This window comes from Hemibagrus wyckioides, linkage group LG01 (assembly GCF_019097595.1).
Source record: "Hemibagrus wyckioides isolate EC202008001 linkage group LG01, SWU_Hwy_1.0, whole genome shotgun sequence".
NCBI lineage: Eukaryota > Metazoa > Chordata > Actinopteri > Siluriformes > Bagridae > Hemibagrus > Hemibagrus wyckioides.
Genome location: NC_080710.1, coordinates 13,516,228 through 13,530,133, shown reverse-complemented (window position 1 = coordinate 13,530,133; position 13,906 = coordinate 13,516,228). Strand labels below are relative to the sequence as shown.

Sequence of the window (13,906 nt, the reverse complement as noted above, 5' to 3'; positions counted from 1 at the left end):
TCACACGAATGATGTTAAATCCATTTCTGCTCTTTGATATGCCCCAAGAACTTGTTCATAAGCATCTAAAAATTGAAGGTGTTAACTTCATCCACTAAAATTCTGTGTAAGGTTATCCAAACAAAGGTAACAATGCCTCATACTGAAAGCCAACAGTGTCCTGACTAATTTTATATCAGACTTGCGGCAATAAAATAATTCATTTGTTTATCTTGTTCATTCATTTATGTTGAACTGACTGAAAATGTCTAATAAAATGATTTCCATTCTGATTGTGAAATGGAACATTAGTATACTGGTAAAAAGGGTTAAAACACATAGTGAAGTGTGTGTGTGTGTGTGTGTACACAACTGCAGTAGCTATATCAACATGTAGCAGTTAGAAAATCTGAAAACATTACATATAGCTGCTTAAAAAAAATCAAACTACTAACAAAATGAATTACTAACTGAATCATTACAGAAATGCAAGTGATGGCATAGAACAGACCACATTTATTTTAGGGGTTTGGTCTTCAGACAGGGGCATAATAACGTTGCTCATTGGATTGTGATTTTTATGCCACTGGCACTAGATGATGGTAAGTTGTCCCCCCAAATTATGTTTTGCATCTTTGTAAAGAATTTTTTTATTCCATTACTGAAAACAAAAAAACACATTGCTTAGACACAAGACTATGTGACAAAAGAAAAGAAAATTCAAAGAACTAACTACTCATGAAAAAATACATTTTATTAACAAACAATATAAGTTCCAGTACAATTTGATGGTAACTAATGATGTAAAAAATGTTAAAAAAAATGTACTTAAAAAATGCAATCATGTATCCATTAAGAAATGTTAGTCCCATGAAAAGCAGTGGAATTTCTCTTTATTGTCAGTAAAATCATACTTGATCTCATTCCACAAATCATGAGACCTATATATAAGATGGAAACAAAAAAATAACTTGAGAATGTGTTGTCATCTAAACCAGTGCCTGCAACATTGTCCCTTTCAGTGGCTACAGCTGTCTCCCCAACTCCTCCACTGCAACTGCCAACTCTTTCCTCAACACTAAACCCTAGCTCATCCCCGGTTTCCTTAAGTGAAAGCTAAATGCTCTCTTTTTAGACCTGTAGACTCTATTTTACTCCCTATTTGCTTCAACTAATCAGCTAACAGTTGCATTGAGTTTAAGTCTGGGACCAGGGTTGGAAACCTGTACATTAGTGCAATAATGTAAAACATAACACATTAACTGCAAAATTCTCTAAAGTGGCAACAAACACATTTAAGCAATTTTTAATATTTAGAAATTAACTTATAATGAAGGCCAATAACAAGTGTAAATCATATTTTCGATGGCTTTCTGAGGAAAGAAAATCCTCTACATGGTCCACCATGCCACAAGACTTTCAAATGGCCTCCAGGAAATACTGTGACCAAATAAATATTTTACTTGTTGATTCCAAGCCACCCCTTCATTATTAAACCTGTTATTGCCAATTACTCTGTACAATATCTTTATAAAGTGGTTCAAATAAGTTTGTGCCCTGAGGCAACAGAGAGAAAGAGAGCAATGTGAAATTTTGTTCCATTCCATTTTTGAAGTAGAAATAGGGGGAAACCTACACCCTACACATATATTTATAAACATATAAATATATATTTATATAATATATGTGCAGGGTGTATATAAACATATAAAATTTAAAAAATATATATTTTTGATTATCTTTTACAAAAATTTTGTCCTGTTGCAAATTGTCTGTCTTCACCTGACACTTAGTCAGTTGGGGTTGATAAAGAGGTTAAACTAAAAATGGCAATGCACAGGTTTAGAGGAATGTGCTCTTGCTGGCTGTTGTTCTCCACCTGGATCAATTCCTCCTCTTTGGACAGTAACACATTTGAAGACGCAAACAGCTCTTGTACTTTACTGTAAGTGTCATTTTCAGCCAACGGGGCCAGAGTACTATCCTTCAGGGAGCACTCCTTATTTCCCATAATATTTTCCACCTGTAATGCAGCACAGACAAGACAACCAGTAAATTCCTTCCCCCGAATCATCAAACTACCAACCCTAAAGGTATGAGGCAAACATGCTAATTACAAAGCCATTTACATTTCTTTTACATTATTTTCTTAACATATTTTATTTCTTTTTCTTTAAACAATTTAAATTGTACTCTGTAATCTAATAATTAACAGATTCTATGAATTGTTTGAGAAAAAGTCCCACAACTAAATGGAATAATACACATAGCAGTGTGTAAAGAAATGGCCAGTAGATGGCAGCAGAGGTACCTTGCGTTACATGTTCATGGTTCTCTGGTAATGGTAACATGACATGCAGATAAACAATTTTAAATGTATTTATTTTACTCTTACATATTTAGATTATTGTCATTTAAAAATATGTTCAAGTGTTATGGGTCAGGTTTCAATCACCTGCCATTGTTTTGCAACAATGATCTCTGGGGTTCAGTGCAGTCAAGTCTGCATTAAAAGCACATCCATGTAATTTCATGCATCCTTGGTACTTGCTATCTTACAATTGGAATTGAACTTTTGCAGTGAAAGATGAACAAAGAGTACAAGGACCCAACATGGCATATGAACGCATACTGAGAAACAACTCATGGATCAGATATTCAGTTAATTCAATTCAATCTGACAGTAGTGTTTATGACTGCATAGAACAGCAGACACTCACCAGCAGCTGCAGTGCCTGTAGGGTGGTTCGATTGCAGCAGGATTCGAGTGCACTCAATGTTGATTCAGTCATCTCTAGAGAGAGAAGAGAGAGAGTAGCAGACATCATACATCCAGTCCTGTTCAGTTCTTAGCAGCACAATCACAATTGTATTTATTTTCTTGCTTACCCTCTAAGGCACTGGTGAGGATGTTAGTGGCAGTGAGGGCAGAGGGCTCTGGCTGTTGTCCGGGGGTGATGGGGGCATGGCCTGTACCTTCTTTCTCCTTGAACACCTCCAGTGTAGTCTGTGCTGCTTTCTTCAGAGAAGGCACTTTGTCTAGTTTGGACAGATCAGGCTTCCTGCCCTCAAACAAATCCTTCAGCTGAAGAGTGAGAGAAACAAAGCATTTAGTAGAAATACATGCACATTTTTCCTGCAGTTTTGTTGTACATATGAAGTAATGTTTAGCTATAAAGCATTTTTATTTGTGTTAATTGTGTTACAAGGTTTAGTGCTGTGTTATGTAACCAATTTTTTAATGCCGCTCTGAGATTTTTACTGTTTTAGGAAGGAAGGAATCAATGAAGCAAGGAAGAAGGAATGAATCAAATAATTAAATAAATGAATGAGAGACAATTATTCACAATTATTTAAAGACCACTGTTAAAAGCAAATCAGCAGTGAAGGGTGTTTGAGCACTAAACAGTAACTAAAAATAGCTCATATGTAATTGTTTTGTGATACCTCTGTGCTGAAGCTTTTATTACTTTGGGTAATAAAATACAATCTTTTAAAAATGTACAACTGGTACTTTTATTTTACACTGTTCATGAGACTCCCCCAGTTTAAAATGTAAAAATCCTTTTAAAAAATGCTTACTGGTTCCCTAAAAAGTAAAAGTGTATCAGTGGGGAAAATGGATTGTGTGTGAGAAACATTTAGTACAGTTAAGCAGTGAAGTTCCCCTTTTCATTCATTCATCTCTTCTCTGTGGAAAGAAAAAGTCATGTGACAAAGTTCACACTGTGTGTTGCTTATTTTCACCCACTGAGAGGTGCAGGGTACTGATGGCAGCCTTGTCCTTCAGGAGGAGGGTGATTTGTTGTAAGAGAAGTGAGCGTGTACTGGCAGGGAGTCCTGAAAGCATCTCAAACTGAACTTGCAACATATTCCACTCTGTGAGAGAGAGAGAGAGAGAGAGAGAGAGAGAGAGAGAGAAACAGAGAGATAAACTGCATAATTGTTTGCGTGAGTATTGTCTGTTTATTGCAAGGGGAATGTAAATGGTTACACTCATGTTGGTTGTGGTTATTAACTGTGATTAAGAAGAGTCAGGCTAAGAGTGATTTGCCATTATCTTTGCCAGCTCAGTTTAAGTGTGCAACATATGAGTTCTAGCCACTATGATTTTTATGTAAATTTCTCTCTTCCCAAAGCTTAAAAGAGCACTATTTTTTAATCCATTGCCTTGTTTTTCCTGCTGTATAAACTCCTGTCTAAGTGAAGTTCAGCTTCATGCATGCTTAGACTCTGAAAACTGTTGTTTTGATGCAAGATCATTGAAAGCCATGATGTTAACTGACTACTGTAGTGTCACATCTATTGATTGCTACGGTTCAAGCATTTTTGTGGATGGAATTTCCCCATCATCTGATGCGATGATGCAGTGTGCCTAAAATAACCTGTTACCAGCAGACAGGCTGGCAGTGGTAAACTCTGTAGGCTTGAGACTTCATCCGACACCCAGCAAATCAACCACATCTTACATAAAGGGACTAATCTTTAAGGAAATGTTCTTGGGGAATCTCCACCGTGAGTAATCTGTGATGTAACTAGGGTGTCTACTGAACGTCATAAATCGTGTCACCCACATGAGGATGGGTTCCCTTTTGAGGCTGGTTCCTCTCAAGGTTTCTTGCGAAGGTTTTGTCACAGGGAGTTTTTATTTGCCATCATCACCTCTCACTAACTAATTAGGAATAAACTGGAATTGAAATTTTTAATTTTATAATCTATTTTCTGAATTTTTATATAACTGTAAACCTGCTTTGCAACAATTCCCATTGTTAAAAGCACTATACAAATAAAAGGGAATTGAATTAATTATTGTAAATGTAATGTAAATGTAAACATCTGCTTCAGGTCACGGCTAATCCTCCACTTCCGCTCTTACCTTGCTGTAGCTTTTGGGCTGGTGATTCAGGTGGCATGCTGTAGAGCAGTGTTGTGTTTGTACTGTGCAGGCCGTCTACCTCAACGGATCCATAGGTGTCTGGCAGCAGACACAGCTCTAAGAAAACAACAAAGCTGTGGTCAGACCAATCACTGGTGACTAACTTCCATTTCCTGGTTAAATTGCATTAGCACAGAGCTCTGCTTCTTAAAGGAAATTATATAGTTAGGAGATATAAACCCACAAAACTGTAAGAGACAGCACTGCAGAATCTCTCTCTCGTCATGATACAAATCTTTTGAATAAGAATGAAAGCAGCATTAAGATGATTTGCACTGAACTGCTGCATTTATTCTCAAATTATGATTGAGAGCAAAAATATATTACCAAATTCACCCGTGCTCTTCACACTGAGTTCCATTATACTGTAAGCCAGGGCTGTCTTAGCCGGGATTTCTAGCGAAACATTACTGTCAGAATGATGGCTGCCATTCTTTACCGAAACCTGTAGAGCAGTGAGAAAAGGTGAAAGTGAGGTAAGAGCTTTTAATGAGTGATGTCATATAGATGATGATCAATCAACTTATTTCATTCAATTCTATTTTATATTCTAGTTATATAAACTAAAATGATTATAAACTCTAGTTGTTTCTCTCAGTGACCACTGGATTAGTGTCAGACTAATTTAAATAATGGGACAATCATTTTGAAATAATAGGATAATCATGATGAAGTAAAAATTACAATAAAATATTAAAGGTGTAAATGAATAAGAAGCCAGTAAGAATGTCATGTTACAGGAAAAACATCCTGTGGGAGTCTGCAGGGTGAAACACTTTGTTGATGAGAGAGATCAGAGAAGAATGATGAGACTAGTCTGAACTGAACAGGAACTGCAAATGAGGCCTTTCGGTGAATGGGCTACAACAGCAGAAGACCTTGTTGGGTTCCACTTCTGTCAGCTAAAAACAGAAAGCTGAGGCTGGGTGGCTACAGGTTCACCAAAACTGGACAGCTGAAGACATTCATCCCTTCATGGCCACAATTTGCTTGCAATTACTCACAATTAGGTGCTAATGGCTTCTTCCAGCATGACAATGCACAATTGCTTAGATGTCCTAATGAAGTGCTCAGAAAACATCATGCATGTCTATGTTAACATTTCTTCAATGTTATATTAGCTATTAATCCTGTCATTAAATTTGGCAAGTTACAGCTCAGTGTTTAAGGTGCGGTTTTAGGATGATTGTTTTAGCATGGATTGTGGAAATTAGCTGCTTGAATTAATTCCTAATGACTGCTAGGAGTAGTGGGTTATTATAATCTTTTACATTTCTGTGTCAGCTTGCTTGATTAGGGGTAAATATCTTGAAACTTTGGTATTCACATCCCTGGCCCTATATAGGTTTTAAATTAATTTGCTGATAAAGACAAGCTAGAGTCTAGAGTAAGAGTGGGTGGAAAAGGGGTACAACTCACTCATGTCTTTGAAAATGACATGATAAAAAAATTTTTTAGTCTTGAGTAACTTTGGCAAGCTTTAGTTTCCAAATCCCTATATTGCATCTTAGGAACTTCCTCTCAAATGAATCTGCAGAATTTTCTGTCCCATCCCTCTCAAAATGTTTAAACCCCTACATAGCGCAAGACCTCACACTGGCTCCTCAGTGTTGTAATGAGATTCTCCCTTTCACTATGAAAAGTCTCTATTCCTTCCAAGAAAGTCTGAAGACCTTCCTCTTCAGGCAGGATATCTGAAAGAATACTTTCACTTACTTTGCATTCATAATATTATTCATTCTTGGTTTTTAATTTCTTTGTAGTATTACTTTGCACTTTTGAAAGAATCCAAGACAAGGTTAGACAATGCTACCTCAGCTCCGAGGTCATCAAAAGGTGAAATTCATGATTAACTAACAAACAGTAATGCCATTTAATCCAGTGGGACTGACCTGAATGTTTTTGGGAACGGTTAATCCAAGAAGGCCTGAGCAGCTTCCTCCCCCCATCACTGTCTCAGTAACTGTGCAGGCCTGTGTGGTTACGATTCGCTCCTTGACCAGTGTGAACACCTCACACTGCCGATGTAGTACCTGCTTCAACAGGGAGTGCTGTAAATCCAGACATCTACACAGAACACATAAAACATGATCAACAACTTGTATATTTGGCTTTTCAACAAAAGAACAACAATATAAAGTTTAGTAAATGCCTTTTAACAAACATTAAGAATAATATATAATCCAGCATCATACAAGATAATCCCATACTGGTGCAGGGTCATACATTTCAGGTAGCCTATCTATCAAACTAACTTTCTACTTGCTTTATTACTAAGATCAGTACAAGATACACAACATTTGGGCATAAGAGCCAGAACAGTTGAGTGAAATCAGCAATTATACCACCTTATTCTACTAATGAAATTTTCAGCACATGTGAAGATTATTGTTGCAGGATGCAGCAGCTGTAACTGCCGTCTCAGGTCATAACATAACTCAACAGCATTCGGCATGCAAACTATGCAAAAAGAGAGATTTTGTATCCACTAAAAGCTGCTTAAACTGTGTAGAGAGGGTAGCTGACTTCCGGTTCCTGGGAGTCCAGATAGAGGAGGGCCTGACTTAGAGCACGAACACCTCAGAGCTGCTGAAAAAGGCCCAGCAGAGATTCTACTTCCTTAGGGTGCTGAGAAAGAACAACGTCACTCAGAGACTACTGATGTCCTTCTACCGGTGCTCCATAGAGAGCATCCTAACCTACTGCATTGGCGTATGGTTCACCAGCTGCACAGTGGCTCAGAGGAAAGCGCTCCAGAGGGTCATAAACATGGTTTGAATGTATGTATGACTGCTGCACTTTTGACTGGTTGACACTTTTTTAATTTCGTTGTACATGCAAATGGTACAATGACAATAAACATCTATTCTTCTTCTATTCTTAACTGGTAGGATAACATGCAAAATAATCATGCAGGATAAGTATCAGAGCCAGTTCTCCTTACCAAACACTTAAACAATCATTTATAAAATAATTATAATAATTAAAAAACTATGAATTTGTGTTTTGTTGTGCTTTACTAACTCATTTCTATCAGACTTTTTGATGGGACTATTTTTCTATGTCATTGGTAGATGAAGGAGCTCTTTTACACTGCCCTTATCAATATACCACATGTATGTGACATTAACAAATCATCACATACCAAAAGGCTGGTAAGAGCACTGAGGAAGACTGGATCCTAGTGCTGAAACTGCTCTTTTATCTTCCTCTGCCCTGAACTTCCTCTGCCCTGATAGTTTAGCAATGTTTGTGATGAACAGAAAATGCTGAGGCTGATAAAGTGGAAATAGGGCAGAATATGATATTAGGTTGTTGCAAACATAAGTTCAGAATAAGGGAGGGTGCAGTCATTCATTTTAGAGTTGGTCTTCTAGAGCTGCAGTATTTATTTAAGAGTAATAAGGAAGTCATGGTTTAGCACCTAGTGCCCCAGTGAATTAAAAAACTGTCACCCAATATTGCTAGGAAATGTATTGAGGTCAGCTCAACTGTGCCACACCTAATCTAAAAAATACATAAGAGATGGCAGTACTCAGTAATTCCCTGTACATAATGTACATAAACTCTTCTTTGACTTGAGAAGTAAAATTTCTTTGTATAAAGATTTATCTACATTCACTAATTCACTAAACATTTGAATTGAAGACTGTGGTAGACCTTATAAACACACATAACAATATGGAGAAACAAAACTGATTTCAAAAGCTTGGAATCAGTAATAAAACATACTCTTTATGCAGCTTGCAACAAAAAGTCTGCCACCAAGCAGTTTCACTTCCACTTCAACTTCCTTCCTTTCTAAATTTATGACCCTTCCTTGTTAACTTACCTATTTTTACAGTCACGTAGCAGTTTCTGAACATCCACCTCTTGCTTCTTAAGGTTTCCAAATGAAGTTGATAGTTTTGATGTACTTTTTCCCTCGACATTCACATTTCCTGGACCAATTTTTGCTTCAGCTTTTCCAGTCTCGCTGTTTTCCATTGTATTGTTATACTTTAAAAAGTCTGTCTCAATGAGAACTGTGGAATACACAGGAAGGCATCATCTCATAAATATACAGTTTAACTCTCTATAAGACATTTCCATCATTTTGCCTGCTCTACATGTGTTCAAGTGTTTTGCCAATAAATGTTTTGATTACATTTAACACTGTGGAATGATAACAACATATCATGTTCCCCAATTTGCTTTCATGTATCGACCCAGATTTTAATCTGTCACACTTGGGGGACCCTGACAGTTGATGGACATTCTGCCATGGGGGGCACTATGTCATGGAATTCGTCCTGAATGTGTGCTGAGCCTTCAGGCATGTGCTGTTGAGTCTAGCCAAATGCACTTTCATGCCTTTTGTTTTGGTTTGATCATTTAATTCTGAGATATTTGTCCTGATGTTTTCCACACTTATTGGTTTCCCTGTTTCTGGATGTCCTGGTGCTCTGACATCTACCTTACTCTTGGATTTATGATCACGTACATGCCAGTGCTAGGTCTGTCTGGCTGTTTATATACCAACTCTTTGAACCATGACCAGACATTGAACCTCTGCTTGGAAGGTTTTAAGTTCAAATCCTAGCACCATCAAGCTGCCACTGCTGGGCCCTTCTGCAAGATCTTTACATTTTTGCTCAGCTGTGTAAATGAAATAAATGTACAGTGAAAATCAAATTCAGATTTTATAAACACTTGACTTTTTCTGAAATATTATTAATCATCACTCCAAAATGTGAATAAATATTAGCTGTGGGTATACCACTTTTCTACTAGCATGTTTTACAAAATAACCAAGGCACTTCAACAAATGCTGCTATTTTGTGTAAAACACAGTAATGAAAAGTGGAGAACAGTAACCATTGTAGCATGAAAGGCATTGTAGCATCAACTAACATTTTTGAGGGTACCACAGTGTGCTTTCCAGTCAACATGACAGTTTTCACATTATTTTTCATGCAATCCCTGCTCTGTTTCAATGTGAAAACCCCCGTAATCTAAAATGCATGTGTAAGAGTCTTATTCACCAACTGATGTGCACTAACGCATAAATAACCCTTTATATTGAAATGTTTGCAATGTGTTTAAATTCTGGTGCTAATTTGTTTATCTATGCTTCTCGTTACTGGAGGTGCTAGTGGTTGTGTGCTGCACTGATGTCACAGGGGACATGGGTAGTTACAAACATAAGAGATATCGGTCAGGTTTCTCTGTTAGCTCCTAAGGACAATAGTGAGATCTTCTTTTCTCATTTGCCACATCTTCAACATCATGTTAATGAGAAGTCCAATGTAGAAATATTAGAGACAGCAAATTGACTCAAGCATGCAATGAAGTGTAAAGCTAAACCGTGCATACAGCAGATACTGGTAAAGGACAAAAACACTGCTGCATCTGTCTCTTTAAGCAGAGATGAAACAAGGGATCCCACTGTTACCACGTTCAGAAAGAATTCGCACGGCATTGTGGATAATGTAGGAAACCATTATCCAAAGTGTAAATAAACCAAGTCAATCCAACTCCTAACAAAATCTTTTGGCGTAATCGAGGATGACCTGTTAGCTAAATATAACGATCAGTGTTATGCACGTGGTTTCTATAATAAACTTTAATAGAACAGTAATGAATTTCCAGGCAGTGTAAAAGCGCTGTACCTGGTTGGATCGGATTTTCCCCTTGTATGACATCTTTCAGGGTGAAGTCAGTGGGTATGTACTTAGGTTGCTGCCAGAACCAGGACGGTTTCCGCTTGATGACCAGTGAAAGGACAGTCAAATTATCCGATTCATTTAGCCGGGAGACGGGGATTAAACAGCCGTCGGGGTCGATCTCTTTCACAAATTTCTTGGTCGCTTTAGAAAACATCTTCAACGACAACAGCAGAGAACAGAATTATAATAACTACTATCTCAATGCTACTATCTCATGCTAACAAACTACTGTTTACAGGCTATAAAACACTAAACACATACAAAGCTACATACAAACACAGCAGCTTTCTAGGGCAAAGGATGTATTTTCCATTGCCTCGAAAATAATTCTTAAGGTTTTTACATTAGTACTTGTTTTCAAATGTATCTATTCGTTCAAGTACAATGGTAGATGAATCACTACCTGGTCTTAGCTCTCTTGTGACAACAAAACCCCGCGACACAAACATGCTTTCTGAGCTGCAGCTCGGGCTTCTTCTTATTCCCCCAAAATAAAATAAATTGCATCACAACAGACGCGATTACTTACCGTGTTTACTCGAGGATGTGATAAAGAAAAGTGGTGAAGATAATCACCCGCGATATCTTCTAGCGCATGTGTGTTGGTCTACTTTCTCTGGGCGACTATTTTAAACCTCAGCTCCACCTCCACACCCGGCCACTATTCCACTGACTCAATATGCTGACCTGAAAAACTGAAATTTCTTGCAAACATGGCAAACAAGCACTTTTACTAACAGAAGGCTGGTTCCAGCTCTGATTTTATAAGAGGAAAGTACCGACTGAATGCTCAGAAACGCCAGACAGAATATCTAGACTAATGTGTATATTACTTGTATCATCACCAATTCAGTATCAAATGGTGTTACAAAAACAAGGAACATCTTCCGAAGGCATCTGAAATTGAAGAAAATTTTCTATAATAGTAATAATAATATAACTTAGTCATGACACCACAAATATTGTATACAGTACCTGCATTTACAGTAGAAATCAAAATTAGAGAACAATTTATTATCGATCGTTTTTTTCCGTTAAAATATTATTACTCCTTATCACACAATATTTTAAGGAATATTACCTGTAGATAAACCACCGTTCTACTAGCATGTTTTAACAAAATAACCGTATATAACTGTAATAACTGTAGTGGATGTCTTGGCAATAACTTTGTTGCCAAGGATTTTCTAGAGATTTTTACTTGGGTTTAGATAAGGACTCCATATGGATAGCCATTTCATTATTTCAATGTTCTTAACTTCAAGGACCTGCTTTACTTGCTTTGCAGTGTGACAGCGGTATTGGCCATGCATCCATTCTCTACACAGCTGTCCTACTGGATGAGGGGAACCTGGAGTTTATTCCAGGAGACTCAGGGCACAAGGCAGGGTATACCCTGGACAGGATGTGTAAAATAATTTTATTGTGAGTGTGTGCAAAGAAATGTGCCATATATGATATACATGTATTACTGAAAACAGGGTTGGAGTTCCAGTGAATTTTTTTTTTTTAATTTTGATTATCAGGCAAAAAAAGTGCCATTGTCAGGGTTCCATAAGATGAGTTTTAAGATCAGAAGGTCAGACCAGGCGGTAGTGGGGAGACAGAAGAGGCCTGGGAGTGAGCAGTGTTCAGCTGTAGATCACCACAGCACTGGACAATCCACATTACTGAACCCTGGGTCTTTTCTCAGGTCCCAGTATGTGTTGTTGCTGACCCATGTGTCATCTTTTGATTTCCTGTAAGAATCAAGCCAAAAATAACTGGATTAAGGTTTGTTACAGACTTGTTAAAAGGTATTTAATTTAATGGTTTTGTAGGTTTGTGGTAATGATTAGCCTACAGCAAAGAAAAAATGAACACTGGGTGAACATTCATTTATCATTACAATAAGAACACTACAACCATTTAAGTAATTACCTATTCTGAAGCAGATTTTAGAGATTTTAAGATATCTACAATCATCAAACTCAGAGCCATAGACTGTACAGAGGATACAGCGCAGACAATGACTCATCATCTAATAATATTACATTTACTGTAATGAAAATGATCACAGCAGATGTGACAATTTAAAAATTTACATTTAAAAATTAAAAAATGTAAAGATAATTTAATTAACATATTCCACTGCAGTGAGCCACTAGAGGGTATCTGAGACACTTAGCTACATTAGGCAATGGATGCTTAATGTTTAAGGGTCTGGTTTACTGATTGGATGGTTGAGTGTTAAATCCATAGAGCCACCAGGCTGCCACTGTTGGACAATTGATGAAGGCCTAAATCATGAATGGCTTGGAAGATTGCACCTTAAACTTCCCAGAGTTTCAGTTATATTTATACCCTTACAATCCTTATTTTCATAACTACATACCTACATATTTATGTACTTGTTACACTGTAGTTCCTGTTTAATTTATAGTAATCTCTGAATGCTTTAAAGTGTGATTAATAGGCAGGATACCCTGGACAGGATGTGTAAAATAATTTTATTGTGAGTGTGTGCAAAGAAATGTGCCATATATGATATACATGTATGACCTGTTTAGCTCAACATGTAGCTTAGTGAGTGTTTAACTTGTGTACATTGAAATGTGACCTTATAGGGTAAAGTAAAATTAAAAAATTCAAATAAAAAAAAAATTATTTGTCCACGAGGGGCAATTAAAAGGCAAGTGAGCAGCATGAAGGGCATAATGATAATAATAATAATAATAATAATAATAATAATAATAATAAGAAGAAGAAGAAGAAGAAGAAGAAGAAGAATACAGTACTAGTAATAAAAGGTAAGCTGGACCTAGGCAGAGTGACCCCACCATTGTATACTCAAGGGGGCCCAAATAAGAAACAGACGTTGGGAGGACAGGTAGGAATGTAGAGTGAACTAATGGGAGTCGAAGCATATAAAATGGGGAAGGTGGGTTAGAGAGGGAGTTGCTTTGCAAAACAACTCAGGCTGTTATTGCATGATAACCAAAACCCGAGACTCTGAGTGATTTCTTCAACAGATGCCAGTCTATCACAAGGCACAATCTCACACACCTGTTAATATGGACAAATTAGAGATGTTAATCAACTTACAACCTGTGTCTTTGGACCGGGGGAAGAAAAACAGAGTACCTAGAGGAAACCCTTGGAGGAAACCCCACACATGGTGGATGCACGAATCAAACCCCCAACCCTGAAGGTGTGAGGCAAATGTGCTAACCACCAAGGGAGGCATTGTCTTGCAAAATTGTTGGCTGATTGGGAGAATCTCTCAGGGAAGGAATCACATGTT

General features: G+C 37.4%; 1 protein-coding gene across 1 annotated transcript; it reads right to left on the bottom strand.

Moving 5' to 3' along the window:
* Nucleotides 1-548: 548 nt before the first annotated feature.
* gsdmeb (gasdermin Eb) lies at nucleotides 549-11,311 on the bottom strand. Its single transcript, XM_058385867.1, has 10 exons — nucleotides 11,153-11,311; nucleotides 10,567-10,777; nucleotides 8,748-8,940; nucleotides 6,808-6,982; nucleotides 5,243-5,360; nucleotides 4,856-4,972; nucleotides 3,731-3,858; nucleotides 2,869-3,064; nucleotides 2,700-2,773; nucleotides 549-2,002 (listed from the first exon to the last, which is right to left on the bottom strand). The coding sequence occupies exons 2-10, from the start codon at nucleotides 10,775-10,777 to the stop codon at nucleotides 1,769-1,771; spliced, it is 1,446 nt and encodes a 481-aa protein (XP_058241850.1). The 5' UTR covers nucleotides 11,153-11,311; the 3' UTR covers nucleotides 549-1,768.
* Between the last annotated feature and the right edge of the window lie 2,595 nt (nucleotides 11,312-13,906).

Excerpts from the sequence above, each read along its gene's own strand:
- gsdmeb (XM_058385867.1), bottom strand. The coding sequence starts at position 10,777 with ATGTTTTCTAAAGCGACCAAGAAATTTGTGAAAGAGATCGACCCCGAC. Across the intron at positions 3,859-4,855 it reads AGCCCAAAAGCTACAGCAAG|AGTGGAATATGTTGCAAGTT; the intron begins GTAAGAGCGGAA and ends TCTCTCTCACAG. Across the intron at positions 2,774-2,868 it reads CCTCACCAGTGCCTTAGAGG|AGATGACTGAATCAACATTG; the intron begins GTAAGCAAGAAA and ends TTCTCTCTCTAG.